Here is an 11699-nt window from a genome sequence, read left to right as displayed (position 1 = left end):
AGATGGGATGTTCATTCATCAGACTAAGTATGTCCATGATGTTCTCAAACGCTTCAAGATGGAGGACAGCACTCCATTCGATACTCCAGTCTGCGTCAACCACAAATTGGGTGCTGATTCAGACAACGATGCAGACGTGGACCCAACCCAATATCGGGCAATAGTCGGTTCTTTAATGTACTTAACTGCTTCTAGGCCTGATATAATGTTTGCAGTTTGTCTTTGTGCTCGCTTTCAGGAAAACCCAAAGGAATCTCACTTGAAGGGTGCGAAGAGGATTCTACGGTATCTCAAAGGCAAGCCTAAGCTGGGGTTGTGGTACACGAGAGGAGGAGACTTGGAGTTGGTCGCCTACACAGATTCTGATTATGGAGGGTGCAATCAGAGTCGGAAGTCAACAACAGGTGGATGTCAGTTTCTTGGTGGTAGATTAGTGTCATGGCAATGCAAGAAGCAGACCTCAGTCGCCATTTCAACCTGTGAAGCAGAATACATGGCAGCATCTAACTGCTGCTCCCAGGTTCTTTGGATTCAACAACAGTTGCGCGATTACGGTCTGAATTTCACTCATACTCCTATTTGCATTGATAACACTGCTGCTATCTCAGTAACTAACAATCCCGTAAAACACAGTAAAACTAAACATATTGACATCCGTCATCATTTTATACGGGATTGTGCTGAGAAGAAACTGATTGTGCTCGAAAAGGTTGATACGCTAGATAATTTCGCTGACATGTTTACGAAAGCGTTAGACAAAACTAGATTTCAAAACCTTGTTGAGCTGAATGGGATGATCAATCCCGAGTAACCCTGCTTTTTATCTTAGTATAAAAAAAAAAAAAAAAAACGTCACTATCACTTAGAATTATGTCGGTTGCCTCAGTTTGAAGGACATGTCTTCGGATATGTTTGGTCCTTATTTCTTCTTGTAGAATATGAGGATAGCCATTAACCAGATGACTGAAAGTGACCGGGGCGGTTTATGATGTGTTTTTATTCTTTCGCTGAAAATTAGTCGATCATACTTAGTTAGAAGGACACATACTTTTATGTGGTCGGTCCAGCTGATCCATTGGATCTTCAGGATAGCCGTTTACCTGAAGACTTGACTTGATCGGGTCGATAGAAGTTAAAATTTTTTTTCGGGAGATGAAATTATTTTTCAAGTCTACTACTTCGTAAGAAGTTCCTTTACTATGTTTAACAGAAAATTGATCCAACCTTGGAAAGTGATAGATATACTGATTCTGTGTGCTTAACTAGTGAAGTTATAAGGCCTAAAAGACTTTAGAACAGTCATTGTATGTCATGGTAGCTTTTTATGGTGCGTAAAAGTAGAAGTGATACTAACTAAATCTACTCGATTTATGAGGAAACTTCTTATGAGTTGTGCATGTCTCCATATATATCTTTCCGAATGATAGGCAGAAAAGCGATTACCCAGTCATACACGAGCCCGTGAGTGTTCTGATTCCCGTGAAGATAGCGTGTCAAGAAACTGCAGTGATCCAGATTCGGGACTTGCAGTAGTTTATCTGAAGTTGTGTAAATACTTAAAAAAAAAAAAGATTTGAGACATTCTAGAGTTCATAATATTTATACTTCTCAATCAAGGTGTAAGAAAGAGAACGGGAAGCAAAATCTAAAGATCGAAGAGTACTTACTATTTAATCAGACACTACGGGTCGAGGTCAACTCGGGGTGACTTGGGGAAAGCCAAATACGCTTTGAGAATAGATAGGAGGTATCATAATCTCTGAGTTGTTGCCCATTTAAATTTTGAGCTTAATTGAACCTAACCCGTATCACAGAAACGATGAAAACCATTCTAAGTTATTTACCTGCTTACAACCTGTTTCTTTATTTCATAATACAGCTAAACACGGATATGTGTGACAGTCACGTAGTTAGTATGATTCCTGTTCAGATCTTTTCTAAAACATGGTAGTCCCTATCGAGACTGAAATTTGATCCCGTGTATTTTATTTTTAAAATTTTTCTGCTTATGTAGTTGTTTGATTTTGTACCTGGTTACTTGGTCTTGATTGTATCATTTAATTCTTTAAAGGTTGTTTTAAAACTTAATTGCAAATTGTTCAAATTATAGGGGTTTGTTTTGAAAAATTTCATATATAGGCGAACTTATCCATAACTTCGCCTGCAATAGGCGAAGTTATCCATAACTTCGCCTGTCAAATTTTGACCCTATATAAAGAAGTTTTAAGGTCAGACATGTTCATTTATTCAAAACCAGCGAACTTATCTTCGAATCCCTAAGCGAACTTATCGATCTCGATTCATCTGAGTTTTCTTTCTTCGATTCTAATCCGATTAAAGGTGTGTAGGGTTCTATATATCGTATAATCTTTGTCATAGGGTGTTAATCATAGGTCGTATTGACCCGATTCTCGACCTCGTCTTTCGAAACATTAAACACCCGATTTCAAACTTGTTATTACGTGGTCGTAATCCATTTGGTCGTCTAGAACTTCATTAAAACATGTTTTACGGAGGCCTTAATCTCCAATTTAACCAACTACACGTCGATTGATTCGTCTATCTGTTGCCGATTCATATTCAGGCGAACTTACAGTTTAGGCGAAGTTATCCATAACTTCGCCTGAGGTTTAACTTCGCCTGACAATTAATTAGGTTACAGTATATGAGGCGATGTTGTGGTTAGGCGAAGTTATCATTAACTTCGCCTAGACCTTTTTACTTAACTGTTAACAGACGAAGTTCAAGTTGAGGCGAAGTTGTTCCCAACTTCGCCCCACCTCTAACTTCGCCTATACAGAATAAATCACAACTTCGCTCATGGTAACAGGCGACCTTGTGATTTGCTTTGACGTTTATCTAACTTAGTCTGTTTGATGCAGATATGGCTGCTATAGGTGGTGCAGGCGGTGATGACAGTGGAGACAACCAAAGACAGTTCTTCCCGGGTAACAACATGTATATAACATTAGACCCGGAGGCGAGCGGAGTTGATGATTTCCGCGAAATCATCACATTCTTACTACGCTCGCGTATATTCCACGCGATTACGACAACACTGCCAATATCCTTGCCAAACATTGAGGATTGTTGGCAGACCGTGGAATATGACTGTAGGGTCGAGCCCCCAGTGATGCGAGCAACAGTCAACAATCATATTGTTCAGTTCTCATCTGAACAGATCCGGGCGGCTTTACGATTTGGAGATGAGACGAGGGATGACCCGACAAATTTTGTGGCTCCTTTCCGTGATGGAGCGTTTCTGAGGATGGGATACTCTGGTCCCCTGGGAGATACTCAGAGAAGGAAATGGTTTTTACATGACTAGTTGCGATTTCTCATGCATGTCATGATTGTATGCATGTCAGGGAGAAAGGGGGGCACTGATGGCATGGGCGCGACCATGCAGTCGGCGATGACTGCTCTGACTTATAATAAGCGTTACAGCTTTAGTCAGATGGTCTTCTACGAGATAGATCGACAAAGAAGAGCGGTGGCGTGTGAGAGATTTATCATGTATCCAAGATTCATTCAGATGATCTTGAATCATGTTGCTCCAACGCTACCTCAGCGCCGCCCAATCAGATACGTAGAAAGTGTGAGCAAAAGGATCTTTGCCGAATGCAGATCCTCCAGTGTGCGAGGAGCAAACCTGAGCTCCGTCCTCGACATACTCCACTATTCGGGTACTTGATCAACCCGGGGTATGTGCCTGCTCGAGGGGACGAGTTTCGGGACCCGGCACCACAACAGGTAGGAGCACCTCAAGCTATACCTGCTGCTCCTGTTGTGTCACCGGAGGAGAACGTTGACCTTGACGCAGAGTTTGGCGGTCAAGGATTTTTTGACATGGAGAGGGTTGATCCAGAGGAGAATGTACAGGTCTCGGTTGAACGAGCTTCGGGTGTGAATGTTACTAGGGCAGCTACAACGGTGGCTGACTCAGATTCTGATGATGAATTGGCCGAAGCAAGACGGATTTTGGTAACACATGAACGGACTCATGGGAAAAAAAAGAGAGCTGATGATGACAGCGAGTCAGACTATGAAGAAGAAGTGCAAAAGTTGATTCGACGATCAAGAAGGGAACGGGCAGGTGAAGGATCGGGAGCTGGTGAGAGCTCGAGGGCGGTACGTTTCACCCCACCCACACTGTCCGGTATGACTATTGTTCCCTCATCATTACAGGTGACAAGGCCAAGCGCCACGGACGTTCCAGTGGTGGCTACCTCATCATCTTTTGGCCTCCCGCCAACTACTTTCCAACTTTCGGCTCCGGAAATCGTATCGTTGCCACCTCCAACTCTTACTCCAACGGAGGTCGTGGCACATTTTATTGAGTCGACGGTTGTGGCCACTGCAGGGTTATCGGTGACGATACCACCTGCGGTTACGTCTTTGCCTACTTCTGAGGTCCCGGTTACATCGGAAATCCCTCCTCAGTACACTCAAGATATATCACATCTGAGGTTTGATTTCGATGCAACCTTATGAGACTCAGAACGAATAGCAGCACTTGAACGGGTCGTGGCAGAACAATCAAGGATAAATCTTATCCAGACCCAGGCTATTCAACGCCTAGTTGCAGAGAATCAGATGCAGTCGTCCCTGCTGGTAGAACATGGCAAAATCATAGATGCTTTGAAGGAGTTCTTGGCATCTCAGGGGGAGACGAGCTGTAAAGGCGATGAATTGAGGACGAAGAAGCGCAATGATAGAGACGATGATCCCAATGCATCAAAAGGTGCAGGTGGTGAGTTGCCAAGAACTGTACAAGCTCTTGGGACTTCCACAACTCAGGGGGAGTCGACAAGTACAGCTGGTGGTGATGATGTGGTGGTTGTGGAGGTTGAGGAGATGGATGATGACTATATAGGTGATGATGATGTATTACCGGTGGATGAGATAGAGAAGATTGGTGCAGAGATAGTGATTGATAATGATATTGAAGAGGGAGAGATAGTAGAGGAAAATGTGGAGCATGAGATACCGCAAATCGAGAACGTAGATAGGAGTCAAGAGATTGGGAATGATGAGACTGAATGGGAAGAGCAGCCTAGATGGAAAGAAGGCTATGCTCAATGGTTTGTAAAAACGAAGAAACCGGCGGTCCCTACAATGTTCAAGAAGAGTTACAACATTAGAGGCTATGCTGAAGCGAGAAAGGGGATTATTTGCTGGATATATGATGAGCAGTTGAGGCTCTTTGTGATTAAGAGATATTATGGCGTTCAGTACTTCAAAAGACTGTTGAGATCATTGAATACATTGCCAGAATGTGAGGTGAAAGACTTAGCCAGATTGGTATTGATAAACCGAAGTGATGATAATATGGCTAGAGTCATCGGGAAGATAGTATGGAAGGAGAGTATAAAGGAAAAGAAGTTCGAGCTGTTGAAACCACAGAAGGGAAAACTTATCGAAGACAAAGATAGAGGATTGAGAGCAGATGGCAAGCCTTGGATGATTATGAAGTATAAGCCGCTCCGGTGCTTGAAAGAAGTGCCGATGAAACAAATGCCCAAGGATGTGCTCGACTTGAAGTGGTGGTATGTAGATTGTGAGACAGCTGAAGCAGTGATGGAAGACGAAGATGAACAAGAGCTGCTGAGAGTCTATGATCCGATGCATCTAGTGAACTTGTCGCAAGCTGATCTGCAGATGCTGAATGAGAAGAAAATATTTTATATTCCTGCTTGGAAAAACGAAGCGAAGAAATATCAAAGAATTGTATCAGTTTGTGTACGTGAAGGAGTTCATTCTTAAAGATGAAGATTCAAGATTCTTGAAGATTACAAGACACGTGTTTGAAGATAAAGATATGAAGCTACTGCCAAGGGGGAGTCTGTTGGTACATGTTGTCAGTAGTTCAGTGTCAAGTGTCTGTAATCGAGTTTGTTAGGTTTGTGTTTTTGTATGTAAGCGAAGTTAGCTCACAAGTTCGCTGATACAGGCGAACTTGTGAACTAAGCGAAGTTAGTGACAACTTTGCCTGAACATGCCAGGCGAAGTTGTCGTGATTATATAAACTTAGGTTACGGCTTAAGTTTTTATATAATTCAACGAGTTTCAGTTTACGTGTAACGAGTCATAGAGTTCGTGTAATCAGTGATCATTGTATCATGTGTTTCCGGTTGCAATATAACGTGTTTGTGTTTATCGTAACGTGTGTTTAATCGTATCATCTTCTACGCTCGTAACGTCTTACGTAGGGATTCCGCACCTACGTAGAACGAGATATCTCGTGTAGATCCGACTAGGAACCTACATGTGTCACCCTCTAATTGGGCCGTGTTTTCTCTCTCCCCAGGCATCTTATATGTCGCATTAATTGCGATGTGTGTAAATAGGAGGTTTCCAACTTCTTTACATTCCAATCTCTTTCTAATTCTTTTTTTACCTCCAACGTTAGATCTGAACTTTTAATACTTCACTGGTACGATCTAAAATGGTTAAAGAGAAAAAGAATGATGCTTCTACAGACAACGTCGTTCTCCATTGGAAGGAGAGGGATTACAAGGCTATCGTCAACCTTTATGGCTTAGCTCCTGAATGGGAGCCCGAATATCCGGCGGAGGGCTCTGTTGCCACTAAACCTCCGGTCAAGAAGATGGCTGTGTACGCAGATCACTTTACTACAGGGAACTTCTGGTTGCCTGTAACAAAGTTTATTGAGGCTGTCTTGAAGGCCTACGAGATCCATTTATCACAGGTCATCCCTTTGGGATGTTGAGGATTCGTCACTTCGAATTCTGCTGTCAGGCCTGTGACATGGAGCCTACTGTTAGCCGGTTCGTCGTCTTTTAAAAGATTGCTAACCGGGGCGGGTGGTACATTGGGCTACCACAGGGAAGGGCACTATTGGTACCCAGTGGTACCGGAGCCTTCATGAATGAAAGCCAAAGTTCTTCTGGATTCGGGAAGACGTGATTCCATTTGCGGTGACTTATCGCAAATCCGACGAAGGGTTACCTGTGGTCCGTGCCACTGCACAAGTGGACCTTCCATGGTTCAAAACCCTAACCAGTATACCCACACCTATGCATGAGATACATGAAGGGGCTTTGGTGGGTGTAAAGATGAGCCGGTTATGGTCGTTTCCCGATTTGGAATCGTACTATGAGAAGCCCAACAGTGGTAAGTTTATCTTTTACGTTCCCGGGATCCCACTTATGTCCTGATTGTTTTATTTGTTTATGCAGGCGAGGGTTCCATATTTAGTACGCTTCTGGACCATGAGGAGGGTCTCATGGTGCGTCGTCCTATTGACCCAAAGGACGAACCCATCCTCGAATGCACCCGCAACAATTTTCTATTTTCCACCACTCTCCGCCCGGGACCCGTGGTTTCCGAGGCGATGTTAGCCAAAGGTGAGGAATTTGTTGCCAAAGGTGAGGGAATTCTAAAACCTCGTCCTATTACTGCTATTACTTATAGCGGGGTGATAGTGCTTCTTTCTTCTAGCGAGGAGTCATCATCCCATGAAGAAGAGTTACCCATTGGTGCTACTGACTCTCTGAATACCTTGCGTTCGACTGTAGGTTTGACCCGAAAGCAAAATCAGAATCCGTCTACTGTAAGGTGACGGGTGACAAAGATGCTGATGTCACCATCGAAGATGAACATCGAGCTGGTGCTGCGGATGCTTCCAAAGTGTCCGGGAAATGCAAGGTGCAGTTCACCAAGCCTGCCCTTACTAAGAAGCATAAAAGGACAAAATTGGAAGATCGCCTTCAGCAGCTTGCACCTACAGGAGTTTCTTCAGGTATTTTTAATACCTCTAAGTTTGGTTGTTATTTTTATTATAGGTTTGTGACGGGGGAATATTGTATTGCATAATTTTTAGAAGATTCTTCTAAGGATCTTTCAGATCTGAGGGGATCGACTCCTCCTCTTCCGCCACTAACATCTCCGTCAAAGGTTGTTCAAGAGCCAATTGTTATTGCTGAGACTCCTCCTCACGAGGGTGAGAAAGAGGTTAATCCCAAGGCAACCTCCATTTCTTCACTTCTCCGCGCGCCGTTTCGGTTTAAAAGCCAGGAGGGACCTAGCATCTTTGCTGAAGGTACGAGGGCTTCTTCATCCGAACACGAAGAAGATCCCACGGTACATCATCCGCGTTGGTCGGTGCGTCAAGACTCAACATTTGTAGATGCGGGTGTTTGCCACGAGTATCTGATCAGAAGCCTTCCTCCCACGGAGAGAGAACTTCAACGTGGACGTCCGCATCAAGAGTTATTGAGCTCTTTCTCGCACTCCCTAGCTATTGCCATCTCTACCAGTCAGGAAATATGTCGAGACTAGCTAGCCATGTATGACGCGTGGAAGGATTTGGAGGTCCAGGCAGCCAGGAGGAAAAAGAAGCCGGGGAGGCTATGAAAGAAGCCAAAAACAATCACCTGGCTGCTGATAATGCTGAACGACAGTTGGTGGATGCCAAAACGGCGTTGGAGGCGGAGAAAGATCGTCGATTTGTTGCTGAGGAAGCCAAAATTGTTCTCCAGCAGCAATTGGATGAACGTGACGAGCTGATAAAAACTCTGAAGGCTGAGTCAGCAGCCAAGGTCGAACGCCTTGCCACTCTTGCTGCCAAGAACATGCAGCAAGCCATGGAATGGGCTGACAACAAAATGGAACTTGTCCGAGCCAAGGCGGACAAAAGATGGTTATTGGCGGAAGGCGTTCCCAGGTAACTTTCATTTCATGTACAATTCTTTGGTGAAAATAATCATATAAGGAGCTTTTGCTCATATCTGTTATCTTAATAGGTTGTGGCCCACATCCCCCGAGGGGGGTGATGAACATGGAAATTTTCTTGCGACGCTATTGATCGCGTCTTCTTAGGCTGGTTGCTAGGCGGGCTTGCAAGAAGGTCTTCAATTCGCGGAAGTAAAGAGACCTCTTGAGAAATTTCCTCGCACGGCCAGGACACCGCCAAAACTCTTGTTGAGAAGACGAAGACATTTGATGATTTAAATTTCACTATTGAAGATCAAATAGCCGAGCTTGCGGACAAAGAAGATGGTATTGATCAATTGAAGGCCCTTCTTGCAATTGATGATGAAGACCAAGAAGACGAGGAAAACGAAGATGCGGCATTGTAGTTATATATTTTTTGTAAATTGCGTGTGTTCATCTTTCTTGTAATCGTCATTAAAACCTTTGTAATCCCATTTGACATAAATAAAAAGTTTGGTTCATCCATTATACTTTGTCCTTCATAATATAAGTATTTGTAGGATCTTCTTATTTGTCAATAAAGGATTACGCGATGTCCCACTGTAAAAAACGTACAAATCCCATTTGATATGTGGACCAGAAAATATACATTACATAAAACTGAAATGTAGGCTTAATAAACTCTTCATAAAAAAGGGCGTAAGCCAAATTGAATTACAAGCTAAGACATTAAATTTCATTCCACTAGTCTATTAGGAACGCAGGCCAAAATAAAAAGTAAATAAAACATCTTGTCAAATGTAATACTTCTTCAACTGTGTCACATTCCATGTTCCGGGGACCTCAGTCCCGTCTAACTTCTCTAACTTGTAAGCACCCTTGGATAGTACCTCTTTAATCTTGTAAGGGCCTTCCCAAGTTGGGGCCAATTTGCCCGGAGGTTCTTGGCCAGATGCCTCATTGTTGCGGAAGACGAAGTCTCCCTCATCAAATATAAACTTCGGGACCCGCGAGTCATAGTATTTTTGCAGTTGACGTTTGTAGTTATGCTTGAGGATCAATGCTAAGTCCCTCCTTTCTTAGAGGAGGTTGAGGTTCATCTGCAACTCTTTATCGTTATTATCGATCATCAAAGTTCGTGCGGATGGAACCCCGATTTCAGTAGGGATCATGGCTTCAGTACCATAGGTTAAGTTGAACGGTGTTTCAGAATTGCTTGAATTCTTTTGGGTGCAAAAAGCCCAAAGTACATGGGCTAATTGATTGACCCAACCTGTTCGTTTAGTACCTAATCTGGCTTTAATCCCTTCCTTGATAGTTCGGTTGGTCCGTTCGACCTGACCGTTAGCTTGCGGATGAGCCACAGATGTGAAAATCTGGGTAACATGAAGTTATTTCAACCATTCTTGCAATCCGTTATCCGCAAACTGAGTCCCATTGTCACTCACAAGTTCCAGCGGAATACCAAATCGACAGATTATGAATTTCCAAAGGAATTGCTTGACACTTGATGCCGTAATGGATGCGAATGGTTTGGCTTCTACCCACTTGGTGAAGTAATCAATGGCCATGATTGAAAATTTGACAAGTCCCGGGGCTTCTGGGAAAGGTCCCATGATGTCAATAGCCCATTTTTGGAACGGCCAAGCGGAAGTTACTGGTACAAGTTCATTATTTGGCCGCAACGTATTGGGAGCGTGACGTTGACAAGAATTGCATTTTTTTATGTCTGGTTCAACATCCAAATGCATCCCCGGCCAGTAGTATCCAGCTTTCATGAGTTTCGCTACGACCATTCTTGGGCCTGCGTGAAGACCACAAATGCCTTCATGAACTTCCCTAATCAAATAATTCGCTTCTTCGGCGTCTACACACCTTAGGAGTGGGCCGAGGAAGGATCGTCTATACAAGACGCCATCTTGCATTTGGTAGTTCAAGGCCTTGTGCCTTATCTTTCGAGCTGCGATCTTCTCTTCTGGCAGAATTCCCGATGACAAGTAAGGCATGATTGGTATCATCTAGGATTCTACACCAGTTTGGATTACTAGAACTTGGTTCTGCGGGATGGATGAGCGATCCAAGACTTCAACACGAATGTCCTTAGCAAAGTGCTCAAAGTTTGTTGAATCCAATTTGCTAAGGGCATCCGCCGACTTGTTCTCACTTCTCTTGATATGAATAACTTTGCAGGAAGAAAATTGAAGGATTAAGTCCTTTGCATGTGACAAGTATGAAGCCATTACATCGTTCTTTGCTTCATAAGTTCCATTAATTTGACCTGTGATCAGCATAGAATCTACCCGCGCCTCCAAGTGTCTCACCCCAAGTTTCTTAGCTATTCGTAGGCCTTCCAGAAAGGCTTCATACTCTGCCTCATTGTTAGTAGTTTTAAAGTCTAACTTGATGGCGTAAGTAAACTCATGACCTTCGAGATTGACTAGCCAGAGGCCTGCGCTAGATCCCTCATTGCTAGAAGCTCCATCCGTGAACAATGACCAAACTTGCCTTTGTTCAGGAGGTACTTGGGGCTGCTGTTCGACTAAACATTCTTTTTCTTTATGCTGAGGGACCTTTGTGATGAAGTCCGCTAATACTTGCCATTTGATTGCTGGTCTGGTTTTATACTCAATTTCATGTTCCCCTAGTTCGATTGCCCACTTCCCCAATCGCCCATACAATTCCGGCTTGCTTAATACATTATTGAGTTTATACTCCGTCAGCACATTGATGGGATGACCTTGGAAATATCTGCGGAAACGCTTGATAGCATAGACCAACGCCAGAACCAGCTTTTCAAGCATCGAGTATCTGCTTTCTGAGTCTGTCAACATCCTACTGACATAATAAATTGGGATTTGAACGTTCTTTCTGTCTGTCAGTAGTACTGCCCCAATGGCGATATTAGTTGCTGATAAGTACATTGTCAAAGGTTCTCACGCCTGTGGTGCTGTTAGGGTGGGAAACTCCATTATGAATTTTTGACCTCCAGGAATGCTTATTCAGCTTCCGCGGTCCACTTG

At 43.6% G+C, this 11699-nt stretch overlaps 2 protein-coding genes across 2 annotated transcripts; both read right to left on the bottom strand.

Moving 5' to 3' along the window:
* Positions 1-9758: 9758 nt before the first annotated feature.
* On the bottom strand, positions 9759-10685 carry LOC143612236 (uncharacterized). The gene is made up of 2 exons (XM_077086290.1): positions 10338-10685; positions 9759-10055 (listed from the first exon to the last, which is right to left on the bottom strand). The coding sequence occupies exons 1-2, from the start codon at positions 10683-10685 to the stop codon at positions 9759-9761; spliced, it is 645 nt and encodes a 214-aa protein (XP_076942405.1).
* A 12-nt stretch (positions 10686-10697) lies between these two features.
* On the bottom strand, positions 10698-11600 carry LOC143612140 (uncharacterized). Its single transcript, XM_077086220.1, has one exon. The coding sequence runs from the start codon at positions 11598-11600 to the stop codon at positions 10698-10700; it is 903 nt and encodes a 300-aa protein (XP_076942335.1).
* Between the last annotated feature and the right edge of the window lie 99 nt (positions 11601-11699).

This window comes from Bidens hawaiensis, unplaced genomic scaffold (assembly GCF_021521415.1).
Source record: "Bidens hawaiensis isolate Kalapana, Puna unplaced genomic scaffold, B.hawaiensis_p1.1 tig00000237_1, whole genome shotgun sequence".
In the NCBI taxonomy this organism is placed as follows: Eukaryota; Viridiplantae; Streptophyta; class Magnoliopsida; order Asterales; family Asteraceae; genus Bidens; species Bidens hawaiensis.
The sequence above is the reverse complement of the archived record's forward strand: the minus strand, read 5'-3'. Positions and strand labels throughout refer to the sequence as shown.

Bases quoted from the DNA above. Each gene is read 5' to 3' on its own strand.
- LOC143612236 (XM_077086290.1), bottom strand. From the start codon at position 10,685: ATGCCTTACTTGTCATCGGGAATTCTGCCAGAAGAGAAGATCGCAGCT. The intron at 10,056-10,337 runs GTAACTTCCGCT...CATGTTACCCAG, and splicing joins CAAATAATGAACTTGTACCA to ATTTTCACATCTGTGGCTCA.
- LOC143612140 (XM_077086220.1), bottom strand. From the start codon at position 11,600: ATGTACTTATCAGCAACTAATATCGCCATTGGGGCAGTACTACTGACA.